This window comes from Humulus lupulus, chromosome 7 (assembly GCF_963169125.1).
Source record: "Humulus lupulus chromosome 7, drHumLupu1.1, whole genome shotgun sequence".
In the NCBI taxonomy this organism is placed as follows: domain Eukaryota; kingdom Viridiplantae; phylum Streptophyta; class Magnoliopsida; order Rosales; family Cannabaceae; genus Humulus; species Humulus lupulus.
In genome coordinates, this window is record NC_084799.1 from 113,159,071 (window position 1) to 113,185,363 (window position 26,293).

The 26,293-nt window shown below is 35.2% G+C and overlaps 1 protein-coding gene and 1 long non-coding RNA gene across 2 annotated transcripts; both read left to right on the plus strand.

Annotated features, from left to right (window-relative positions):
• The first annotated feature begins 832 nt into the window (after nucleotides 1-832).
• LOC133789856 (uncharacterized) lies at nucleotides 833-5,426 on the plus strand. Its single transcript, XR_009873740.1, has 3 exons — nucleotides 833-1,091; nucleotides 2,119-2,227; nucleotides 5,326-5,426. It is a non-coding gene; the product is annotated as an uncharacterized LOC133789856 (long non-coding RNA).
• Nucleotides 5,427-18,285: 12,859 nt separating this feature from the next.
• Nucleotides 18,286-18,927, plus strand: LOC133792085 (protein FAR1-RELATED SEQUENCE 5-like). The gene is made up of 2 exons (XM_062229994.1): nucleotides 18,286-18,477; nucleotides 18,532-18,927. Exons 1-2 carry the CDS (start codon nucleotides 18,286-18,288, stop codon nucleotides 18,925-18,927), a joined length of 588 nt encoding a protein of 195 aa, XP_062085978.1.
• Nucleotides 18,928-26,293: the final 7,366 nt, after the last annotated feature.

Genomic DNA, 26,293 nt, shown 5'->3' on the forward strand with positions numbered 1-26,293 from the left:
TCTCTCTTTTGCAAACTTACCTCCTATTCCTAAAAGTTCTAAAGGTGATACCCCTGCCTCCAATGACAAATTATTTTGCTAATTAACTGTGATGCCTCGATTGATCCCTCCGGCTATGGCTATGGTCTGGGGACTGTAATTAGAGGCTTTAAGGGCCTGGCCATTGCTTCATGTTCGGCTTTTCATCCTGGTCTAATGTGATCTCTATCTTGCCAGTCCTCTTGACCGTTTCTTGGACTGGAGGAATATCATTGATGACATCAAATTATGTAACAAGTTCAAGGGTTGCTCTTTTTTATTCAATTCAACTAAAAACTCAAATATGGTGACTCATAACCTAGCTCACTTCTCACTGAAGAATGGCTTTTCTGGTTCTTGAAAAGGGTTTGTTATCTTTTGAGCATCTGCCTTAGGGCATCTCAAACGCTCAGCCTCAGATGCACTTTTGCATCAAATTTGTGCAACATCAAAATAATGTAATTCCACTATTCAACATCAATAATAGAGTAAGTACAGTGGCTTTTTGGTTTGAGGGAAAAATAGGCTTTGAGGTTAGAGGGAAAAATACGCATATACCATCATACTTTATAATATATGGGAAGGGATTCAGTTTTGTGCATGGGACCGTTCCGTGAAATACATATAACTGTTGGATCTAATCCAACGGCTGGGGTTACTCTTTTGTTTAAAAAAATGTGGCTGACAATGGCAGCCTTTGTCAGCAGCTGTTCAAACCACTGGGAGCAACCGGTTATTTGGGGTATTTGATATATATATATATATATTAAATAAAGACACCTCTCTCACTGAAACTCTACTCTCTACTCTCTCAAGTAAAAACTCAGCTCACTCTCTACTCTCTCATTCGATCACTTTCTCCTCTCTCAAGCTCAAACACCAATCCATGACTCTCCTCTCTCTACCTTAAACCGTGAACTAAGTCCCTCACCTATCATCTTTTCAGTTGAAACCCAGGAAGCTCACTTTGAAGCTGAAATCGAGGAGACCCATTTTGAAGGTGAAAGGCATAGTCGATCAAAGAAAAGAAGAAGAAATTTGTGCCGAAGAATGCAGAGAAAAGCATGACAGATGTGAGTTTCTGTATTGATATACGTAGTTCGAAACCCAATTATATAAGAGTTTAAAAAAATTAATTAAGGGGGAAATGCATGCTTCATGTTTTTTAATATTATTTTATTGATATCCTTAATGTTTCATATTTTCAACTGCAATAGTTATGTTTGAGTGTTTGTGAGTGATACATTTATGGATTTTATGTAGGGCATTGCTGATGGAAGCATTTGGGAATTTGTGGGTTTTTTTTCCTTTAAAAATCCAACCAAGTTGTTTGGAGTAGTAATTTTCTATACTTTTACTTGCCAATACTTGTTTTAAAACTAATGGTATCATTTGCTTGGTATGGAGTGTAGAATTTCATTTTTTAATTTAAACAAATGTGTTTGCAAGAATTGAAATTTGAATCCTGCACCACTCACCCACTCAATAACTTTACTGTTAAACTTATTAGTGTAGTATGATATACTACTATACCTTCATAAAAATAAATGAATAATTCCATATGCATTATGCAAATTATTTAAGGAATGTTGACGACATGTCCCAATATGGATGATGCTAAACTAGCTGGCTATCCCATTATTTTTATATCTAGACCTTTAATTCTCAGTCTACCACTCACTCTATTACTTATACAGTACACTTATTTAACAGATTATAATGTATTATTTCTACATTATCTATTATATATGTATGAATATAAAAATTCAGCATTTTTTCCAGCATCCAATGTGGGCAATAAGAATAATAATACTGATCTTGAGGGAAACAATGGCACAGTTATAATAGTCTATGTTGTTATTTAAATATCCTGCTATTTCAAAAGTATATGGTTTTCCTTTGTTATATATATAAATTTTGCAGACTAAGTTTGTGATTTGCCTCTCGAATAATTTGAGCCTGAACTATACACACTATTAATATTGAATAATGATAATAAATTTCTCAATATGATTTAAAAGTATAATATGTAAGTGTTTGTGTTGATGCATTATAGGTGTCTGCTCCTAATATTATTTCCGTCTCCTTTATTCTTTGTAGTATATATTGGAAGATCAAGTAAGTGAGCCGTTTGCAGTACATTTGGGATGATGTAAAGAAGGAAGACATTGAAATTCCCGAAGTTTTGAAATCTCGTGATGATATTTAGGTTGGTAGTGCCAAAAGGCATATTTTTCTTTTTAGGTTAAGTTAACTATCACTAAGTAGTTGTTAATATGATATTATTTGGGTTATGCTCTACTATTAGAATTTGGATAATAATAGTATGATGATCTGCATATTTTTTGGAAATATGTGTACTAAATTACTAATATGCACTATTTAGAAACTAATGCAGTCTAGATACACTTGCTCATTGATTATAACATTAAGGATTTTATTGCCCAAACATGAGAAATATTTTTTTGTTGAATATACATTTCAATAATTGATCGTATTCTTCTATGGAGAATTGTGTGAGGGAAAAGTTGTTTGTGCCCTTTTTTATATACATTCAGTTTCTAGTACAGCTGTTAGTCCGCACCATTTCTTTAATTTTTTGTAATGTACTATCTAGATTCTAGTCGATTATTCTAGATGGTCATCTAGATTTATGGCTTAAATCTGGTTGGATGGGATTCTACCCTTTAGTATTTATTGAATTGGGATTGTTTGAATGGGAATTGGGTTATAAATTGAAATTAGATGATTTTGTAGTTAAATGGTTGTTTCATAATATATTGACCGTGAATTTGGAAGATTTTGCATGAGGATTTAGATTTTGTTTACCAGAGTAGATGTTCGGTATCTCATTGGTAGTGATTATGCTCAATAAAATTAGAAGCATGAACCTTGGGATATGTTTTGTGGTCTAAAAGAAAAGTAATTTTAATGGAAGAATATCCTGTGTTTGTGGAATGTTTCTTTGGCAAGGGAGTGTAGAAAGTTTAGAGTTGATTTCATGTTAACCTGAATTAATCTCTTTTTCTCTGCTCATAAATATTTTGGATTCTGTAAATGATTTCTGAAAAAGATGGTAATGTTCAGATAATAAATGTACTAGGAAGTGAGGTTGTGAGGATATAGTGAATCAATGGTATATAAATATTTGAATTATCACAACTAGTCAAATATTAGAAAAGCACTAGCAAAAAACAATAGAGCATGCAGTTGAAAAGCAATAAAACATTAAAAAAAAAAAAGAGAATAATTTTTATATAAATATGTGACCATTAATTAGTTGAGTTACATAAAACCCTTGGAGGAATAGTTATAATGTTAGTCCAAGAAGCTAAATTATGAGCATAAAACTTTCACAGAAAACTCATTTCTCAAATTTCCATTACAACCAAGGTACTCAAAACCAATATAAATATGTGTAGTTGCTAGTTACAGTCAAAGCACTCAAAACCAACATAAGATGATCTGAGATGAAGAAAGAACAAAAACCCATGCCAACAATTCAAATCCCTGCAAACAAAAAGCTATTTACCATGAGAAGAAAGAATCAATGTCTCTGTTTCATTTTAGAGGAAATGAAACGAGATATATGTACAAAAAAATTGAATAAGATGATTCCTTAGAACAACAAATCATAAATATATATGTAAAAGCACCAAAATCCAAATCATTTACTAACTACCAATCCAACAAAAAGTACACATAGATAAAGAACAATAGGACTTTTAAAACAAATATAAACATTTCCATTTCTAATTTCTCTCTTAAGTTGCAAATATAGTTGTCCTCAATTTCATTGACCATAAAAATTCAAATAGTATAAAAACTGAAAATGAACTTAGTATTATTAATAACAAGAAAAGCCACTCTCGACAACCTTCTTTTGCTTGCTAATTTACTAGATTAAAACACTTTACTTGAACCTGGTTAAGCCCTTGTAACCCATGAACATTAGCTATCAATGTCTTTCCAAGTTAGTATCCTAATGTAATATGAACCTTAATTTCAAGCCATCAAACAATGAAACCATAAGAACAATTTCTTAAATTTTAAGTCAAATCCTTTAACTTTATTCAAATAGAAAAGCTAACATCATAAAGGAAAGGAAACCATCAATAACTTTAAAAACTAAAGCGTTACAATTAAATAATGATTGGTTCTCATTCTGAACAATTATTAAAATATAATTAAATTAATGAAACAAGCATATAAAAATGCTTCAAATCTACCATATAGAATAAACTAACAGCTATACAGGCAAAATTAATACTTAAGAATTGAAACTCATTTTTAAAAAATATATAGATAGACAAATGCATATACCTATTGAGAGTCATTGTAGCCAAGAAAAGCTTGGAAAACATCACTGTCAAGAGGCATATCTACTGTTTTATGACCTTTCCTAACAAGAGTGTTTTAGCATGCATATGGAAAGGTTTGCCAATACACCAATTATACTTATAGCTATCAAGTTGGTTGTGAAAGTGGGTGGTTAAAAAAGACCTTACACTTTAACAAAAGCAGACAAACAATATCTGAAACTTTTGGTTCCAAACAAAATATAGAGGCTCCTCCTATTTATGAGCACACTTAGAGCACGTCAATGAAAATCAATATATAATGAAGCAGCAATTGTTATTTTCTGGAGATCAATATTTTAAGATCTATGAATCTAACTTTTATTTTTCCATGCTAGTTTAGAGTGTGCATATTGAGAGGTAGAGAAATCCATGAGTTAATTTTCCATAACTGTCCTAGACATGCAAAGAAAATACTTTGTGACTCTTAAGGGAACTAATTTTCTTCTCAACTAATAAGATTACAATTATTGTTAATTTTGGTTTTTGTCTGAAAACTGGGAGATTTATAATTTTATTTTCATGAGACTATATACTAAGAGATGAGACTTGTACATTTCGCCAATTGCTGCAATTGGAATTAATATGCATTTCAATAATCGATCATATTCTTCTATGGAGAATTGTGTGTGAGAGAAAAGTTGTTTGTACCCTTTTTTATTTACATTTAGTTTCTAGCGCAGCTGTTAGTCTGCACCATTTCTTGAATTTTTTGTAATGTACTCTCTAGATTCCAATCGATTATTCTAGATGGTCATCTAGAATTGTGGTTTAAATTTGGTTATAAAGCTAATTTTTAATTTAAAGACTACTTTTATCATAAATATTTGAACTAGTAATTTAATTTTGAATTTGATAAGTTGTAAAATTTGTGAAAAATGAATATGTACATTCTTTATAGGTTGTTGTCAAGAATATTTACAACATAAATTGATTTCTATTTTGACAGCTACTATTTTTGTGTCGTATTCAAGTAGACTCTACACGATTAAATGAGATTGAAAAAGTTTCCACAGAGACACATACCACCTATTGTATCCAACTGAGAAAGATGAAATTGTAACCCCCCCCCCCCCCCCAAAAAAAAAAAAGGAACCACCTCGAAGACTGATCGTCCCGAAAAAGTAAGAGAAAAAAGTCCAGATGCAGCATCGGGGGATGAGAGAATGTCAAAGGCTGAGGACATCATCACCCGATGCTCATCCGATAGAATTGGCTGAATCATGTCAGTCATGCCGCCGGAACAAGAGGAGGTGGCTGCAATCGTAGGATTCAGATCTCTAATGAGGAATGATGGTCTAAGCACTAATAGTAGCTTAATTCAATGGTTGGTTAAGAACGTGGGCACGACCGATAACAAGATATGCATATATGGCAAGGAGTTCGACATCAACGATGATGCCTTTGAGAGGGTGATAAATATAAAAGATGGGGGAACAAAGATTAAAATGACCAGCCCACTTCCTAAAACAGATTTGGTGAACGCTGTTGTGGGAAAAGAATGTAGCGTATGCCTGAAGAAGCTGGAGAAATACCTGAAGGAGTCACAAGACACCGACAACCTCTTCATTGCAAGATTTTCCTTGGCATGCATCGACAGTATTCCGTGTCCGATGGCCGGAAATAAAGTTAGTGCTTCCTACATGAAGGTGTAACATTGTAATGCTCCAAATTTCCTAATAAGGTTTAGGACCTTGATTAGGAGGTTGGGAGGGCCATAATTGATTTATTGTGTTATTAAATAATAATATGCATGTTTATGTGTATTAAATATGCATGTGAACCCATTTCTGAGTAATTGAGTGATTTTCATATTTTGGCCATTTCGGGCATATTTGGTATATATGTGATATGTGTGTGGTGGTTTATTATTATTTGGTTATGTCAGGGTTACCTAGCACGAGACGATCCTAGGAGGTAAGCTAGTGGGAAAGTCACAACGGAATTTATTCTTGACTTGGAGTGAGTCAATGGGTATTTAGAGTATTACCGGGTTATTGGGTAATGAGAATCAATATTTGGTGATAAATTGGGAGTTAGTAAGATCACGGGGAAATTCTGGAGGTTTTGACTATTTTCTCCCCGGGGGTGTTTTCGGGACCCCGAGCGTTAGGATTTGTTTGAGGCTACTTAAGCTTGAAGTTACCTTCTAAGAAATAAAAAGAACGTTCTGTACATTCTCTCTCCCTCAAAGTTTCATTTTCGCCTCCCAATCACATTTTTGAAGGTAAATTGAGTTCTAGGACTTGGATTCAAGCGAGGATCAAGGCATAGCGATCCTATGGAAGATTAGAAGCTTATTAGCCGGAGGATTTAGTTGGAAACAACTCAATCGGAGGTAATTCAAGTTTTAAGTTTTAAAGTTTTTAAGCTTGAGTTGGACTTTGTGTTTTGATGAGTTTTTGGGTAATTTGAGACTTGGGTTTTATGGGTTTTGGATGATGGGGATGTTTGGGAACTTTGATTTTTGAGTTTGGAGATGTTTGGATATGTTTTTGGGAGGTTTTAAAATGTTAAATTCGGAGAAAAATGGCTGGTCCGAGGTTGGGTCACGGCCCAAGCTCGATGAAGCAGGTGGAAGTCTTTGGGAGCTCTGGGGGCTGCGACACTAGGTGTAGGGCGTCGCGACGCTTGCCCCTGGTTTTCTTGTTTTGGTTGGGAGTCGCAGGTCATTGAGTTGGGACCGCGGTGCTTGAGGGTATTTATGGGCGAAATGATGTTTTAAGCTTGGGAACTCAAACCTTAGGCCTCGGGATCATTTCTACTACCCGGATTGGTGGGGTTTGATGTCTCGGAGGCTAAGTCTTGGTTTCGGGATTGATTTTAGAACTTGAACTCATTGGATCACCATTTTTGGTTGTGACTAGGTTATCACTAGAGGCTTGGAGTAAGGATCGTGCTTGTGGCTCATTTATCGGTAACCTGTGCTTGGACCAAAGGTAAGAAAACTGCACCCTGTGTATATATGACATGCATGGTTATTCTTGATGCAGGTTGGATGTTTAAAAGTGACATGTATGGTTATTGTTGAGGCATGTCAAGTGATTAAATGTGATGCATGTGTTGCACGAGAAACATGTGATTAGGGCATGCTATGAATATTAAATATAAGATTGTTAAGAGCTTGAGCCTATGTGTTTATGCACGATCCTAATTATGGTAGAAATTGTTAAGTAAGCATGTTGAATGCCCTATATTCAGATATTTGATATATGATATATGTTTGGTAGCATTGCTTACTTGTGTATGGCACTGACTAGTCAGGGACGGCACTAGTCGCGCATCACTGACCTAAAAGCCGAAAACTGTAACGTCCCGCGTTTTCGGGTACCTTTAAACGACTCGGGAAGGGATTTTTGTCCCCGAGTTAAGAATATTATTTTAAATAATATTATATTTGTTTGGAAATTATTCCATGAGTTATTGCTAGCCAAATTGTGAATTTTGTGATTTAAAAGTCAAGATAAGACTTTCAGTCCTAAACCGACACAAAAACCCTGATCGGGTAAAAATCTCAAAAAATAAAATGAAAAGCTATGGAAAATATATTTTGGGCATAAAATACATTCATAAAAGTTAAAGTTTGGTCAAAAATAATAAACTTAAAAGAAAATGGAAATTTTAGGGTATTTTGTGTTAAATGCATAATTTTACCTAAACAATGAATTTTATTCCATGAATAGACCTTAGGTTAAATTGTATTGTGTGATTAATTAAATTAAATGTGAAAGACATTTAATTTAATTATTTAGTGTTAAGTTTTGTGTTTAAAACTTAAAAAGAGTGAAAAATGTAAAGAAAGTCAATTTGGACTTTTCTTCTTAGGAAATAATTATTAACCTTTATAAAAAAAATTATCACATATATAACAATGGGTGGCCAGCTATGTGATGTTTTGAAATGGTGTGGACCAAATTGATTAACTTTTAAGTTTAAATCTCATTTATTTAAATGTTGGGGATAAATGCAAGTGGGTAAAACACTTGAGTATTTTTAGGTTAATTAAAGAGTTGTATAAACTCTTCTAACCTCCCCCATAGAACCGACCACTCACTCTCCCTCTTTCATCTATCATCTTTTTTGAAAACTCTCTCAAAGTTTTCTCTCAATATTCAACCTCAAGAACACCAAAGAAACTTGGAAGCTAAGTCTTGGTCTAGGAAGAGTTTTCCTTAAGGTAAAATTTCATTAATCTAGATTTTTGTAAAGTTTTAATCATAGAGTTTCAAATAGCTAATTAACTATGTTGTTGGGGGAAGTTGGTCAGGGTTTTTTGAAAGGTTTTGAAGGAGTCAAAGCTAATAGGAAGGTCCAAACCTTAAGCAAGAACACCAAAGAGGTAAAAAGTTTACTTTTGATGATTTTTGTTGTAGGGTTTTTAGTTTTAAGCATTATTTTGTATATTTAATGCTTAAAGTTTCTTATTGGTGATATAATAAGGTTATGGTAGTTGTTTTATAATTTTTATGATGCTTGTGTATTGATTTTTGAAAATAGGAACCAAAACCCCGAAGGGTTTTGTAGGAAACCCTAAAACAAAACATGTTTTGAGCTGTGACTTCCAAGGGGTCAAGCAGTCACTGTATATTGATTTTGTAAAATTAAATTGTACTATGATGTTGTTGAGATTGAGTGCATAAAATTGAGCTTTTTAAACACTAAAAAATGTTTAGAAATGAGTAAGTTATGCTATTTCAAAGTTTAGGTAAAAAACTGTTTTTTTCATATTCTTATTTTCGGAACCATGTTTGGACAGCCACTGTATAGGGCAAATGAACCCAGTTTTTTCTAAAATTTTGTGGACATATTTTTGGCATAACCTAGTATTCCACTGTAAAATTTGGTAAGAAAATATTGAATGGTTTGAAAGTTATTAACTGTCAAAGTTTGGAAGAAAAAAATAAGGACTTGAAAATAAGGTCATTTTTACCTCATTGTTGGAAAATGATTTCACCAATCAAAAATGCTTATTTTGACCTAAGATTTTACAAAGACCTAAATGGAGTACCAAAAATGGAATTGGAAAATTTTTGTAACAATTGGGTAAGTAAATTTCTAGTTATGAACTAACGAAGTATGTAGTTAAAAATGTGAAAAATAGGCTTTTTACACTTAGTGTAAAAATGAGATTTTGGAACTTAAAGTAAAAATTAAAACTTTGCTTATTTCAAGATATAAATTGGTAAGTCTTGAAAACATATTTTCACTAAAATTACCACTTTGAGTTAGTGTGAATTATTTTTATTAAAGAATTTTTATTATTTTTAAAAATAAAAGATTTAATTTATTAATAGTTAATAAATTAAAAGATGGTTTAAAACACTATATTTTGATAAAATAATTAAATGAATGATTTTTCTAGTAAGTAAAATTGATTAATTGATTTTAGAAAATTAACTAGTCAAGATGGGAAATTTTGAACGGTTTTCCTAATTAGGACAAATTAGGCAATTTTCTTAAAACGGTGTTTAGAGATTAAAACCTTAAGAAAAATAAAAGGGAAAAATTAAGAGTTTATTTTCTTTAAAAATATTTAAGGAATTTATTAGTATTTTCTAGATATAATATCGGCTAAAATCTTACATATTTTAACCGACTTGTCGAAAGTGCGGGTTAATAGCGATACCTTGAAAGAATAAAAATTTTAGCGGATTGTGGGAAAATACCATTGTGATACCCAAGCCTACGTATCGAGACCTTATGATAGGTCTCCCCAAGACTTAGGGTTTAGTCTCAAATATTTTGTATGAATTTCCTTAATAGGTTTAAAACCAAATAAGGATCATAAATCCTTACAAATGATTTTTATTAAAATGACCAAACTGCCCAAAATAATAATAATGAATTATGAGTGCCATAATTAATCCGAGTATACTGTATGGATAACTACAGTATTGGCTGAGCGTAACTGGACTGAACGTTGGAGGGTGAAAACCTGCTGAGCGCTAAGGACTCAAAGTAAGTCAACTTATATTGTATGGCTGCAACATGAAATGATTATTGTCTTGTATGTTAGTATAGGGATACATGCACATATATAGACTGTCATAGAAAGTTGCTTAGAGACGTTAGTCTAGTGAGTGCTGATTTAGAAAATATGAACGGTAGATATCCTTCATATCCTAGACGGTTGATCCCCGTCACACTTCTTGATTTCATTATGTCTAGCTCATTACCGCGACGATTTGCCAAGACGTGAGGATTAGCTGGTTAAACCTAGGGGCGCCAAAATAAATGGGACCTAGGGGCCCTCATGCTTACTTAATCATTGAACGGTTAGAACCCGAGCAAGTTCTCTGATAAGTTATTCCCGGATAGCAGCCGTGAATATTGGCCATTCAGTGAGAGTGCCTAGAGTTACTAGGGGTTGCCAAGATTGAGTGAGGCTGAACACCCTAGGGCAACTGCTCACAAGCACCACTGATTAACATAGAAGTCTCCGTAAAACCGTGTAAATTCGATTACACCCTTGGATAAGTAGCAATGCCCTAGGTAACATGATAGTTACCCTTGATGAAGATATTTATTGGCTAGATCTTAGTGTGGAGACTCGGTTCTCTTTTACAGATTAGCAATTATGTTGGAGGGCGCGTTACGCCTGAATTGTTGGAAATTGTAGAGCGTTGGTCTCGAATTATATTGTGATATAATATATCTGCTTGCTCTGGGATTTTTTGAGTGCAGGGATATAATTGTTGATAAGATATAGTTGTGATATAATATATCTGCTTGTTCTGGGATTTTCTGAGTGCAGGATTTTATCTAGTTATGAATATAATTTATCATTGGTTATCAGACATGACCATAAGTTTGTCAGGACACTTTAGCGTTCTTGAAATTGATTGTGTAGGGTCCGGATGGGTCCGGAACCCTAATTCTCTACATGCTTTTGTTTGAAAGTTGATCTTACTAAGCGTTTTCGCTTACCTAGTTGTTTCATGTTGTAGGTAAGAGCAAGGGCAAGGCAGAGCAGTGAGCGATGGAGTCTTCTTTGCAAATGTACATGTGGACTGACCTTTTGGGAAGCCGTTTTATTTTTGGAAATGTTGTGTAATTTTCCTAAACTAGGCTCACTCTACTCTTTGTAAAATATGTTTGTAACTAAATGTTAAGTATGGCCATAAGACTTTTTTTTTTAAAAATTATACGGGTTTTTGAGACATTTTGTTAAATGAAAACATTTATATTTCTGCATTATCGAGTCTTGAAAATCCGGGTCGTGTAACGCTCTGGCTACCCCAGAACAGTTACGGTGAACGGTGAACCGGAAATTTGACCCGCTACCCGAGTCCTTTGGTTAAAATGTGATCTAGGTGTCATTAACAGATTAAGGTGCAAAACCAGTAAAAAGGAAAGGGCACTTTTCATTAAGTAAATAAACTGCTCATGAGCCTTCAAAAATGTTTACAAGTAGTTCGTAATACAAAAGAGTTGCTACAGTTCCAAATTTACAATCCCCGCCGGCCTAAGCGACAAAAATAGGGTAAACCCCTAGTCCCTCTGAGAACTCCTTGACCGTGGCAGTCAAGCGGCCCTGTATGTACATTACATCACCCAAGCTCTCCACTCAAGGCTGGCCAAGCTTTTCCTTTCCTTTACCTGCACCACATAGCACCCATGAGCCAAGGCCCAGCAAGAAAACATAATAAAACATGATGTAATATCAACAACATTCATAATAACCACTCAGGACTATCAGTCCCACGAATAGGTGACAATAGCCAAAAGTCACAGTAATGAGCATCGCTCCCTCTAGCCATGTGACGATAGGGTCACCAGGGCTTAACTGATAGGTGATTTCTTTCATAAGTTTGATCAGGACAGGTGCATGGTGATTGGTCACCAACATAACCTTCCTCACGACTCTAGAGTCGAAACTATGGACAACGTCCCTTAGCCTTGTGACAGACAGTCACCGGGGTCATTTACCTTGGCTATAATCATCTGGTCGTAGACCAGGCAAGCGCTTGTAAGTTTCTCGACCCTAGGGTCGGTCTGGCATTAATGCTATAGAGCCATTCAATGCGTGATTCTCGACTTTAGAGTCGGTCCCTGACTAGTCAGTGTCTCAAATAGGTAACAACGTTCAACAGCATTTAATATGCAATCCATGTCCACATATATCAACCAACATGCCTCAAGTATCATACCACGCATGTCATATACCTATACAGGGTGCAGCTGTACTCAAACACCGTTTTCTTACCTCTGGTTCGAGTGAGAATAATTATATGAACGACCCCTGAGAACGATCAACCTTTAAAATCCTTGACGGTCACCTGGTCATAACCAAATTATAGAATTTATCAATAAAAATGATAACCGAGGGTTCCCAAACCAAATCCCAGCCCCCGAGACCTCAAATACTACCCAACCGGGTACTAGGTCCAACCCCGAGGCCTATGGTTTGAATCCCTAAGCTAAAAACCACTTTTAGCAAAATTTGGCCTTATGGGCCACGGCCCCAAAAAGCCGTGCCGCGGCACGCCCCCAAGCCCTATCTGCCAGACGCGCTTGGGCCGCGGCACACAAAAGCTGTGCCGCGGCACCCAGCCCAGTTCAGCAACTAGCCCACCCACGAACCAGATTTTCCCCCTGTGCGTTTTTCTCTCAAATCAGCCCCTCAAACCATCATAAAACCTCCTCCAAACATGTAATTAAACCCCCTTACAACATCCTTATCTCACTCACACCAAACCCCAACCAACTAACACCAAAAACCTCCTTTGATTCATACTTCCCACATCAAGAACATGAATTGAAAACTATAAACAAAAACAGAGTACCAGCTGTGATTAATGGCAAAACTCACCTTGAAACTTGTCTTGAACCTTCCACACAAGCTAACACAAGTCTCCAACCCAGCCCTTAAGTTTCCCTAGCTTGAATTATCACCAAGAACACAAAACCACCAAAGGAGCAATGAAGGAAATGAGGTACAGGTAAGGGAGAGGCAAACCCCTGTTTTTGTTCTGTTTTATTCTACAGCCTTCAACCACTAAACATCATATAAATCCTCCCTAAAATGACCAAAATGCCCTTAAGTCATCTTAAGCCTCTAAAGTCACCCCAAGGGAAAAATTGGTACTTCTAGCTTAACCCGTTAATCATAATTAACGCTTCCCAGTTCCCGCTAATCTCAATATCCTCGAACACCAATATTTCATAACCCGTTACCCTAAAATCCCTGGTAACGCTATAACCTTTAAATTCACCCCGAGACTCACCCCGAGCCCCGAGCTCAAACCTATTATGACCAAACCGATAAATCATGTTTAAAGATCATCTCATGTCGGAATACTCGAACCAATCCACATTATAATGTGGTCTCACAATATATCATTATCAGACAAACAAGTATTCAATTATACCCTCCACGGGCCAAATTACCGAAATACCCCTGTAAACAAATGTGGACTCACATGCATGCATTTAACATTCTATTATAATATAATTCTCATAAACATGCATAAACACATCTAATGGGATAATTAAACAGTTATGGCCCTCCCGGCCTACTAATCCAGCCATTAACCATAATAGGGAATCCGGGGCATTGCAGGTCGTTACAAAAACGACATAAGCGCCATGAACGCAGGGTCAATAAAAGATTAGATCTAATCGATATCAGTGTTGAATGACTCTAGGAGCATTAATGCTGGACCGACCCGAAGGTCGATGAAAATTCTAAGCGCTTGACTAGTCTAGGACTAGCTACTCAAAGCCAGGGCCAAAGGCCTAGGTGATGGTGTCACGTGGCTAGGGAGTGAAATCCCATGGTTGTGACTCTATGGTCATGCGATAGGTTATATTGGTGACTAGTTCATCAAGCACCTATCTTGATAAGCTAGTGAAAGGATCACTTATTTACAAAGCCCCGGTGACCTTATCGTCACATGGCTAAAAGGAACGGAACCCACCTTAGTGACTTCTACAATTGTCACTCTTCTACTCAGGGCTATAAGCCCGGTATGGTTACCGAAACCACCAGTGTTAAGTCACTTTTCTGATTGAGACTGACTTGATAGTCATCCATTCAGGAGGGCATGATTCTTTATCCTGTATACCCATCATTACGTGAATTTGTTTGCCTGCTTGAATAGGGCTATACTTGCTAGGCATGTGCCTTATGATTTGATGACATGTTATTACTGATCATGAGCATATATAAGTTTTCTTATTGGGCTTCGGCTCACAGGTGTTATGTGGTGCAGGTAAAGGCAAAAGAAAACTGGACCATCCTTGAGTTGGAGAGCTTAGGTGATGATGTGTACATATGCAGCTGCTCAACCACCACGCCCGAGGTTTGAAGAGGAACTAGGGTTAAACCCTGTTTTGCCGCTTAGATCGACTGGTTGTAAATATTTTCTTGTAATATACCTTTAAATTATATTTTTGGGATCCCAATGTATACAGTAAACGTTCTAATGAAACGTTATATCTTAACCAAAATTTTAATCCCTAAACCGCTAATCATACTTAGTTACACGTTTTTGGCCAAATGACTCGATTAGCAAGTTTAGCACTGTTTACAAGGAACATCGTAACGGTCCCTGGAGTTTAGGGCGTTACATACATGGTATATCTCCATAGCGTCCAAAGAACTAGGCCACGTTATGCGTGCAGTTCCTTGTGGAGTCCATCAGGAAGTTCCAAGTGGGCGGGTACAGATACTTGTCTGGATGCTTAATCTTTCTCCAGATATCTTATTTGTCTTTTTCTTGTTCAATTTATGAGTAAAATTTTTGGACAGGCAGTGTATAGAAACTTACATTTCTTTTTACTATTTTCTGGTGTAGCTCTTCTATTTGGATCACGTTGACTCCAGTTATAGTGATTGAACCATTCCTTGCATAGATTTCTAAACGAACAGCCAAGTGAATCAAGTGAAGAAGTGGCTTCAAAATTCTGGAGGATTCCAATCGAATAATGTATTTGTTTTTTTTCTTTCAATTAAACATTTGTTTGATGTGCTAATCTTGATTATGCAAATATTTTTGTAGTTATTGCTCAAGAACACTTCTTCTTTTTTTGCCGATTCCGCTTGTTAAGGGGGTCAGGACCGCCACTATTGATACCTCTAATTCCCCCCCCCCCCCCCCCCGATGTTGTATGTACGTTGACAATCTAAGGCAAGATGTGAGCACTCTGAAGTAGGATGTTGGCACATTCATGAATGAGTTGACATAAATGAGAAAATGCATACTCACTTTACCACAAGAACATTTGCTAACGTCCAAGTGGCTTCGGTTGCAATGTAGAAGAATTTAGACCAAAAGTTGACTGAAATAGCTTTATCCATTACAACCAGCCTGCTTGAAGAACATACAAAAAAAGAGTATGTTGAGGATATCATTAAGGATGCTATGGTTAAAGATTCAAAGTCACAATGGAGTGTAAGGTGGAGAGTGTTGGAAAAAAACAAAAGAATTTTGACTTAATAAAAAAAAAAGGGATTCAGTGATAAAAAAAATGATACAGAGAATACCCAACCTACGATTGAGAGGATAGTGCATGATCTGACGCACATCGATGTTGAAGGGGATAGGACACCCACAAAATCAAATTCCCCAAAACCAAAATTAGTAGAGTAAACAGGTCCTTATGGTGAGAAAGCCAATGAAGTTTTCTCTAGTTCGGGGGGAAAGTTTGTGGACTCTTTTCACCTGGATGTGCCCGTCCTACTTGAGGTGATGAAGCTTGCCAAATGGATGTTCAGCCCATACTTGGAGTGGAGGTAAAAATTCCTGTACTTGACTGTTATACCATTTCAATTGATAAAATCAATTTAAATACTATCTAGCGTTGTATTATTAATGTGCCTTTATTTTTTCTTTGTCTCCTTCATCTCAGCTACACTCTGGTCAAGTTTTGCAAGAAGGAACTATTTAGGAGCTCCATGTACACCTTGATTCTCGAAAAATACATTTCTGGCGATGTGAGTTGTTAATGCATGTGGATTTATTATTTTTGACGTCATTACTTTGATTATTAACATTTGCATTGTGGTTTCTTGATTTTAGATCATTACTTGCTTTCTTCGGGTCTTCACACACGAGGAAAGGCATCGACATGAGCTTCCTCATACGCCTACCATTTGGTATATGCCCACTCAAATATCAGGAATTCACTTAAAGACCATTACCGCTAATGCAACCCACATTTTATGTTGACTATTTCGTGTTGTATGAGATAATTTGACAATGTCGTGAATATAATAGGAGGCATACTTGGGGAAAGGGAGGCTAGTGAAAGATTATGTCGTAAGCCAGAAATGGGCTGATTTGCACTTTGGGGAGTTTTCCTTCTGTGAACTGGTTTGTATTAAACCTAACCCTTTAATAAAATTTATTTGTTAAAGTTGACAATATCCCCGCTGTTTAAATGGTGATAATCTAATGAATACATCACTGTCATCTAATTTTGATGTATTCTTAGATGCTAGTACTGGTGTTGGTCACTGAGATTTTTAAACATTGGTTCATAGTCGTGTTGAATATAATCAATAGGTGTGTTGATATTTGGGACCCCCTCGTTGTTGCCAGAAGTAAAACCGTTAACACTAAAGCCACAAAAGAGATGGTGAGAATATGCCCCAACACCCTTCTCTTTCCAATCCTTTTAAATGTTGTTTTTCAATTTCTCATGACCACGAAAATTTTCCACTTCAGCTAAGCAATCTGGATCGCCTGTTCAAGTCCGAGATAAAGCAACATAAACAAAATGACTTCCAATTCTCTAACTTCAAAGTTTCAATAAAGAGCAGTACAATGGGTACGATTGCAGAGTATATGTCATGAGGTTTATGGAGTCCTTCTTCAAACGAGATTAATGTGTTTCTTCGGTATGTACTTATTAAAATTAATTATTCATCTACTTGTGTGTTACCTCTAAAATTAACAGTTTTAATCAATGGGCCCTTGCAGTTTGCTCCAGTGGGAGCGGCTCAAGATAGCATGTTGGCTTGTAACACATGATCGAAACGAGGTGAGGGTGGCTGTTTTTTCTAATAAAGCAAAATACTACATGCAACAAAGTCTTCTACCCATAGGTAGCCCTGTCAAGACCCCTTCGAATCAATGCCCACGGTTCATGGGTAATAGAAAAAGTTACAATATAATGGCTAACTCAATTTATTGGGCCTATTCTTATAGTTAAACTGGTCCAATTAAAGGTTGCAAGGAATCTTAGACTTCAAAATGCATCATGCTTTGTTATTTACTCACATTTCTTTTAATTTGAGTATGTCCCCCATTTTATGTGGGAACCAAATAGGGGAAAATTAAAGTTATAGATACTAGCCATATTTTTTACGAACATTTTCACATCTCAAAATTTTTACACATGTACATATGTCCCTTTGAATCTTGTCATAAACAACGACTTAGTTTAGATCTCAAATTGTATGTCAATTTAGAAATTAGTTCCAAAAAATCGTTACATTTATAATTTTAGTTAATTTATATTTTCAAAGAAAACTTGTGTTAAGTCTATTAAAGCCTACACTTCATTAGTATTAGAAATATTTCCAATATATTGCATAGCTCATATTATTGGGCCTATTCTTATATTTCTTCTGCATCAATGGAAGGCCCAAAGAAATATTACACTTGAAAATGCATTGGGTTTTGTTATTTATATTCACATTTCTTTTAATTTGAGTATGTCTCCCATATTCTATGGGAAACAAATACGGCAAAATTAAAATTATAGGAATTTAGCATATTTTGAAAATGCAATTTCACATTTGTGCCATATTTTTACACACCTTTGCAATGTGAAGCTTGTCATAAACAACGACTTAGTTTAGAGGTCAAATTTTATGTATAATGGGCTATGAAAAACATACAATAACTCTATTCATAATATATTGCCTAAAAGATGGTTTTTTTCCAGATTAAACTGAAATATGGACAACGTAGGAAGTTTGCCCGAAACATCAAATTGGGAAAATATACTACAATCTTTGGGGATTGAGAAACTTGCAAATGATATTGAGATAGAGAATGTCAAGGGAAAGGTTTTGGAATCCTTTGATGAGTGGGAGAAATTTTATTACACATACTCTTTGCGGATAGGCTTCAGCGTTCGCAAAGCAGATGTAAGGAAAAAAATGGGAACATCACCATGAGAAAATGGGTATGTTCAAGAGAAGGTTATCGCAAAGACATGGAAATTGACAAGGCCGGTGAGAGAAAATGAAAAACAGCTATTACTAGGACAGGTTCTCAAGCCAGTTTTTCGAGTGATAATGATGGGAGATGATGGTCTGTGGATTTGCAAGAAATTCCAAACTTTGCACAACCATGACACGACTGCATTAGATGAGTTGCGATTTCTGAGATCAAACCATTACGTGCCAGAATCCCTAGTTGTTCAAGTGAGGTCAATGAACAAAGTTGGGATAAGAACTTCATACATCATCTCCCACTTGACAATGCAGTCTGGTGGGTACGAAAGGATGACTTGCCAGCTACAAGACGTTTACAACAAGGTCGCCCACGTCAAAAGGAAAGAGAAAAGATGTACAGATTCAGATGGTGCTTTGTAATATTTGGATTTTTGTCAAAGAGGGATCCAAATTTCTTCATTCAATATCAATATGACGTAGAGAACAGATTGGGCAACCTATTCTAGGCGGATTGATATTCTCAATGGGACTTCGTCGCATTTGGTGAGGTTACTGGATTTGACACAACATATATGGAAAACAAATATTATAAACCCCTGACAATTATTTTGGGCGTCAATCATCATTTCAAGACCTGCATATTTGGAATGGCACTGCTTAATTGTGAGGAAGAGCTAACTTACTTTTGGTTGCTTGAAAAATTTATTGAATGCCACAATCATGTAACACCAAAAGTTGTGGTAATAGATGGAGATGGAGCTATCAAAAATGTTGTCTTGAAGTACTTACCAAATGCAACTTATCGATTAAGTGTGTGGCACCAGTGTACCAATGCTTTAAAAATTTCAAAAGACCCGCGATTCTTAGAAGGATTTCAAGATGTCATGTATAACTATTACACAATAGAGGAATTCATGCAAAAATGGGGGGAATTAATACACAATTTTGACCTCCATTCTAGCCAATGGTGCACCAAAACTTATCACAGTCGGCGTTCATGCGCAGAAACATACACAAGAGGGAAATTTGTGGTCAGAATGAGGACAAACCAAAGATGGGAGTCCATGAATTCAAGTATGAAAAAATTCCTACATGCAAGTTATAGTCTCTGTGAATACATTACCTCGATTGACATTGCTATGACAAAGTTGAGGTGTGTTGAGAGAGAAGATGATTACAATAGTCGACACAATAGTCCTCCAATATCAGGTCCCAAAAATTCTCTTTAGACGTACCATGAGCAGTGCGCCAAATTTTACACAAGAGATCTGTACTATAAAGTGGTTGTTTAAATAAAAGCGGAACATGCATACTTTGTTAACAATTGTGAAGACAACGGTGAATCATTCTCGTACAATTTGTCAAAGTTCCAATACGAGGATAAAGTGTACAATATTCATTACCAGCCATAAGAGGAGAAATTCACTTGTCACTGCTTGCTTTTTGATACAGACGGCTATCCATGTAGACATATTTGGGTTGTAATAAAATACAATCATATGAAGATAGTACCACAGTCTCTCCTGCTGAAACGGTGGAGTAAAAATGCAAAAGCAGACCTCCCTCTCGAACTAAATCAGATCTCCACAGAAAAGCAGCAGTTATTTGAAATGGCTAGGCAGACATCCCTCGCTTTGGATACAAACTTCCTGAGCTATTACGCTTCCAAGTTTGAGCGATCTTACACCAAAGAGAAACAAGAAGTGGCAAGACTAATTGCAATGTTCAAGGATGCAATTCCATTGGAATCAAACATCGGTAACAACGACTAGGGACCATCTCAAACCTATCAAGAAAATGAAAACATTATTGGGACCCAATACCTTGTAGAACTAAAGGATCAGCCTATGCAAGAAACACTAGGGACAATGTTTTGATAGAAATGTTAGATGGAGCCGTTAAAACTACAAGGAAGTGTTCGAATTGTTATTCTACAGACCAGAATCGAAGAACATGCCCCTAGCTAGTCAGTCTACCGCCTTCTCACAATCAAGAGCCCTCACCATGTAAGAGAACATAACATTCAATTAAGTTCGATGAATCTAGATGACCATTGAACTTTCTGAGAATGATAGTGGAAAGTGTCTATTTTCGTAGGCTTCTTGTCCTACTTAATAATTAAAGTGTTTTGTAATGGTTTAGGCTGTAGAATTAGTATAACAATTGCATTAATGTAAGTGGCTAAGAGCAGCTAAATAGTAGATTTATTTCAATAGTAAAAAATTAATGATTATGACACAGTTCAATCATATTTGTAATGTTTTAAAAAGGTAAATTAATGTTAATCAAAGGACCAATGTGAAATATACGTTCCATTTTTAGTGACTCTTCACTCTAATTGAAAAAATTCGGTGACAAATTGGTTGTAGTCATCTTCTTCTCTTTCTCTTCATTATATACTATGTGTATCACTATTATTCAAATTTCATTAATTATACACTAACAAATAAATTAGTAAAATAAAAGTTATCCTTAAAATTAAAATGAAGGATTAAAACAATTACATTTACATAATACATATCGCGTAGATTTGTGCCTACTATCTATAATTAGGGGATTTTAATAGTAAGTAATTTTATTAGTGTAACGCCCTGGATAACCAAGACCGTTACACTGTGTGTTTAAAATAGTGCGGGACTTGCTAATCAAGTCATTTAAACGAAATGTGAATTCAATGTCATCAACAAGTTAGGAATAAAATATTTTGGTCATAAACAGGCTATTTTTATTTAAAATGACAGTTTAATACATGAAAACTCAAAACAGGGTTTAGACGACTTAGTTACAACAAACTCCAAGAGTTACAAACATTTTAAGCCACTCTAATGGAAAAATATACATTTTAGGTTTCCGTCCCTGCACAATTCTTCGACCGTGGCGGCCGAGCAGCTGACAATGTACACCTCGCCCCCAGAGCTCTCCAACTCATGGTTGATTCAGCCTACCTTTGCCTTTACCTGCACCACGTAGCACCCGTGAGCCGAGGCCCAGCAAGAAAGCATAATATCATGGCAAGATCAACATCAATAATTAAACATTCCACAATGCATAACCAGGAATTCAGCAATTCATGACATTTATCCAATCAGTGATAACACTCAGCAAATTAACGGTTTGTCATCCAGACAGTCAACCAACTATATTCATAACACAATATTCACGTTCATAACCAATACATTATCATATCAATCAAATAACTTTCAGGGTTGGCGCCCTTAGTCGCACCCTCTATTTAACACACTGTCTTCGGCTCACTTGAGCCGCCCCCAGTGTAATACTCACTGACTCCGGCCAGCTTAACTGAGCTCAGTGATAAATAAGCTGCCTCAGCTACCAGTGGCCGAGCCGCGCTCTGTGCGCAAACATTGATTCCGACACTCTTAGGCCGGTTACCGCATGTCCCATGGCATAATAATGCCATCTCATGACATGATATACAAGTGTAGGGAGCTCTTAGTCCCGTCGTGTCCACATGGTTAAACACATTCACATAGCAATGGATACAAACATAGGGAACACTTAGTCCCAACCTAGCCACATAATCTGGTGCAGCTTTCTTACCTTTGGCTTTCAAACGAGCTAGCTACAAGCGATGCTCCTTGAGCGTGATCCCTGAGCCCTAGCTTAGCACCTAGTCACAACCAAGATAAATGATACCATTAACAATCTTAAATGAGCTTCTAAACCAAGTTCTGGTCCTCGGAACATTGAACTTCACCAAATATGGTAAAAGACTCAACCCCGAGCACCCTAGGTTAAATTCCCAAGCCTAAAATCTCAAAATCCCAAAATCCCTTAAGCGTCGCGGCATGGGCCATCCATGCCGCGGCATGGTCCCTGACAGAACCCTCCATGGGCACAAAAACAGGTAAGGGCCGCGGCATTGCTTGGACCATGCCGCGGCCCGCCCTTCTTCCTCAGCATTCTACAACATCGAAGGGCCGCAGCTCACCAAGAACCATGCCGCGGCCCGACCCTTAGAACCCAGAAAAAAACCACCATTTTCAATCACTAAACCTCACCTAAAGCCATCCTAAAGCCCCCAACTCAAAACCAATTAATAATAACAACATTAGAATGATTTAGACAACGTAACCCAACCAAAAATCCAGCCTAAGACTCACCAAAATCCCAATTCCAACTTCTGAAATTTCAAACCCACAAACTCAAAACCAGCCATGAAAACTCTCAAATTTAACCATCAAACTTCAAATTAATCCTTACCTCAGCTGTAGAATCGTTCTAGCATCCAACCAGACTCAAGCCCTTCAACTCCTCAGGTGCATATCCCTTTATTCCATCCAAAACTCAAACTTAAAAACTATCTCATTAAAACTCAGAAATTCACATCAGAAAACTTTAAAACTTACCTCAATTGACTGGCTTAACTCTGCTAGTTCTTCAAGCTTCACCAAAGTCCCTAGCCCTAAGCTCCATCCTGAGCTTGCTCTAGAATTCCAGCTCCAAAACCCACAAGGAATGGTGAAGAGATGACCCAGCCGAATGAGAGAGAGTGAGATAACTCTAAGTGTTCTGTTTTTCTTTCTTTCCTTCTTCTTTTCTTTTCCTTAAGTTTCTAAGTTTATCTACAACCTCCACTAACATCATAAAGCAGAATATAGCCTAACCTTAAATAAGCCAAATGACCACCTTGCCCTCCCAATAATAACTAAACCTTAAACATTCTAAGGGCATTTTAGTCATTGCTCCCAATTCCCACTAATTCCTCAAGTGTCTTAAATATTTACCACTTAATTCCCGTCATCTAATTAGTCACCAATTATATTTCTCAATACCAAATCATCTCCAATACATTCTCCAAAGTCCCATTTATACCCCTAGGCTCACCCCGAGCCGGGTATAAATCCCCGCCATGACTTTTTCGCTAATCTGCTCACTAGGATCGTCTCAAGTCACAGATCACAGATACATCCACATAATAATGTGGTCTCAACATTAGCCTACCAATATACACACAAGTACACAATTACGCTCTCAATGAGCCAAATTACCAAAATACCCTCACAGCAGAGTATATAGCCCCATGCATGCCTTTATCATCATATAGTAATATGACCCACATAATCATGCATATAATCATATAATAGCACCGTAAATCAATTATGGCCCTCCCGACCTCCTAATCAAGGTCCTAAACCTTACTAGGAAATTTGGGTCGTTACAATTAGTTCTTTTAATTGATTTCTCAAAGTATATATGTTTGTCACCAAATAGGCATAAAATTATTCCAACCATGTTTAAAGCATTATATTAATATGAATTAGGTAATTAATTAGGAATAAAAAAACAAAAACATTTTCATTATTACTGTTATAAATTAAGCAATATTTTTGTATTGCGCAAACTAATAGTATTATTATCGTTGTCGTTAATTAGGAAAAAAAATAAGTGTTAATTAGTTTTGATTTTAACGGTCTTGGTTATTTTACTAAATTTTGACTACAATATTCAATATTACGTATACTAATATATTAACTGATCAATAATTTGTTTGTTGTTAAAATAAAACAAATTTTCTATATTAAATAAAAATATCTTCATTACAAACATATATCTCTGGTGACCTAAACATAAATTTGGGCCTAATAAAAAATGTGTCAATTTTATAGTTTATTTCACTGTATTGGCGCCTCTTGGGTTGGGCCAATGCCCATGGACTCGGACGGGTCCATGAGCCTATCTTAAACAATATGTGTTGCAAAATCTCATAAACAATGTGCAAAATAGTAAGAACAATGTACCAAATCTAGAATCAATGTAAAAAACAACAATTATGTACTGTAGCTGTAAATTACCAAAAAACAAAAAGTTAAAGATGAACAAATACCAAAAAACCAGCTACAGCATGTAACTATTCAAATAAAAAAGTGTAAAACTGGTTATACCCGGTGGCTTGAACAATAGTAACTACTGTGCGATGGAACAAACTTCACTATTTAGCCTTACTTTTTAACAGATGTAGTGTTATAATGTCAGCCAAATAGTATTATTAATTGGGGCTCACTTTAACTTTTTTTGACTGAACCGTTCTATGCATGGAATATAATCCAAGGCCTATAATATATACATATATATATCCTTTTTATATATTTATTTTAGTATTTTTTATTTATTTTTGTTATCTTTTTAATTTTTATTTTTAAGATTTAAAATATTATACAATTTTTTGCAAAAACAGATAAAAAAATATAAAACACAAAAATGAAGAACATAAATAAAATACAATAATATTAAAAACTTAAATATTACAAAATTTAAAACATAAAATAAATATCAACAATGATTTAAAAAAAACAACAAATTAAGGATAAGAAGCTCACATTGCACTTCAAAATGCATTAATTAATCATTTGTGAGATGAATATGGCAATTTACAAAATTAGTATATAATTATTATTGTTCTTGTCATTTTTTTTATATTAAATGTAATATTTTTTTTAATGTAATGTAACAATTAAAGTTAAGTCTAAATTAATAATTTTTGGTTTTTTTACTCAATATAAATTATTATTATTTAATTATATTTATTATTAATAATATTTATATAAGATTAATATTAGTTAAATTAATTATTGATGATTAAAAAGAATAAAAAAATATTCTATTTTGATGTAAAATTTGAAGTAATGGATTTGACATGAAATAGTAATTTGATGTGATGAAGGTGATAAAATGAGGTTGAAATTACATTGGAGATGGTCTTAGTTCCGACATGATTGCCTTCCATTGTTTTACGGGGGTATGGTGCAAAATAACATTTAATAGTGTGTGAAAGTAGATGTTAATGTTTTTAATTTTGTAGTAAAATAGCCTAACTACGTGTATAATATTGTATATTACCAAATATGTCTTTTAGCAAATTATTATTTTATTCTAAATATTTTAATATTATAGTATGGAGGATTCTGGCGTCCCTCACAGGACTAAGTCCTTTATGTGGGGCCCAGAAATTTGCCAAGTGTCAAAGTTATATTGGTATAAAAATGTTGACTTTTGAGTATTATGACTTCGTATAACCGGTTGTGATTTTTTAGTTGGCACTGTTTTAGTAAGTGGGGGGTAGAAGGGTAATTTTAGGTCCAATAAATAGTACAGTTGATGGTTTTATAGTAAATATAGGTAAGAGTTGGGACTTATTTACGATTGTGGACACGTAACTATTTGACTGCTACAAAGTAACTATTATAATTTACTTAGACAAATGTATAATAAAATAACGTAACAAAAACTGAAGTTGTTATAATTTTTTTATGATGTATAAGAAATGAATATAATGAGGTGGCAAATTTTTAATATAAATAAAATTTATTTTTAAATGTATTAATTATTAAATGACACACCGCATTACCATTTAGTAGTTAATTTTTGCATGGGCTTTTTATTTTGCATGAATATTGGGCATATTGGTATATGTATTAGCCACATAAGAAGTTTAATTCTGGTAAGTAACTTTTGAGGGTTTGTTAAGTGAGAAAATTAAAGTACAACGCAAGGAGAACATATATTTTAGTGTTAGTTTGTACATTTTTTTTCTATTAAGTTTCAATGCTTTGGTTTTTGTTTGAAGTCATTTTTCTTCTAGTATTGGATGACTTCATAATCTACATCAAATTATGTGTGACAATATTTAAAGAAAATAATAATACATGAGTTGTGTTTTTTTTTTCTAGTTAATTTAGTGGAAACAAAGAAAGAGCGATAACATTTAGGAGATAATGGTTGTAAAAATAATCACTAATACACTCCTTTTGGTTAAGATGAAATG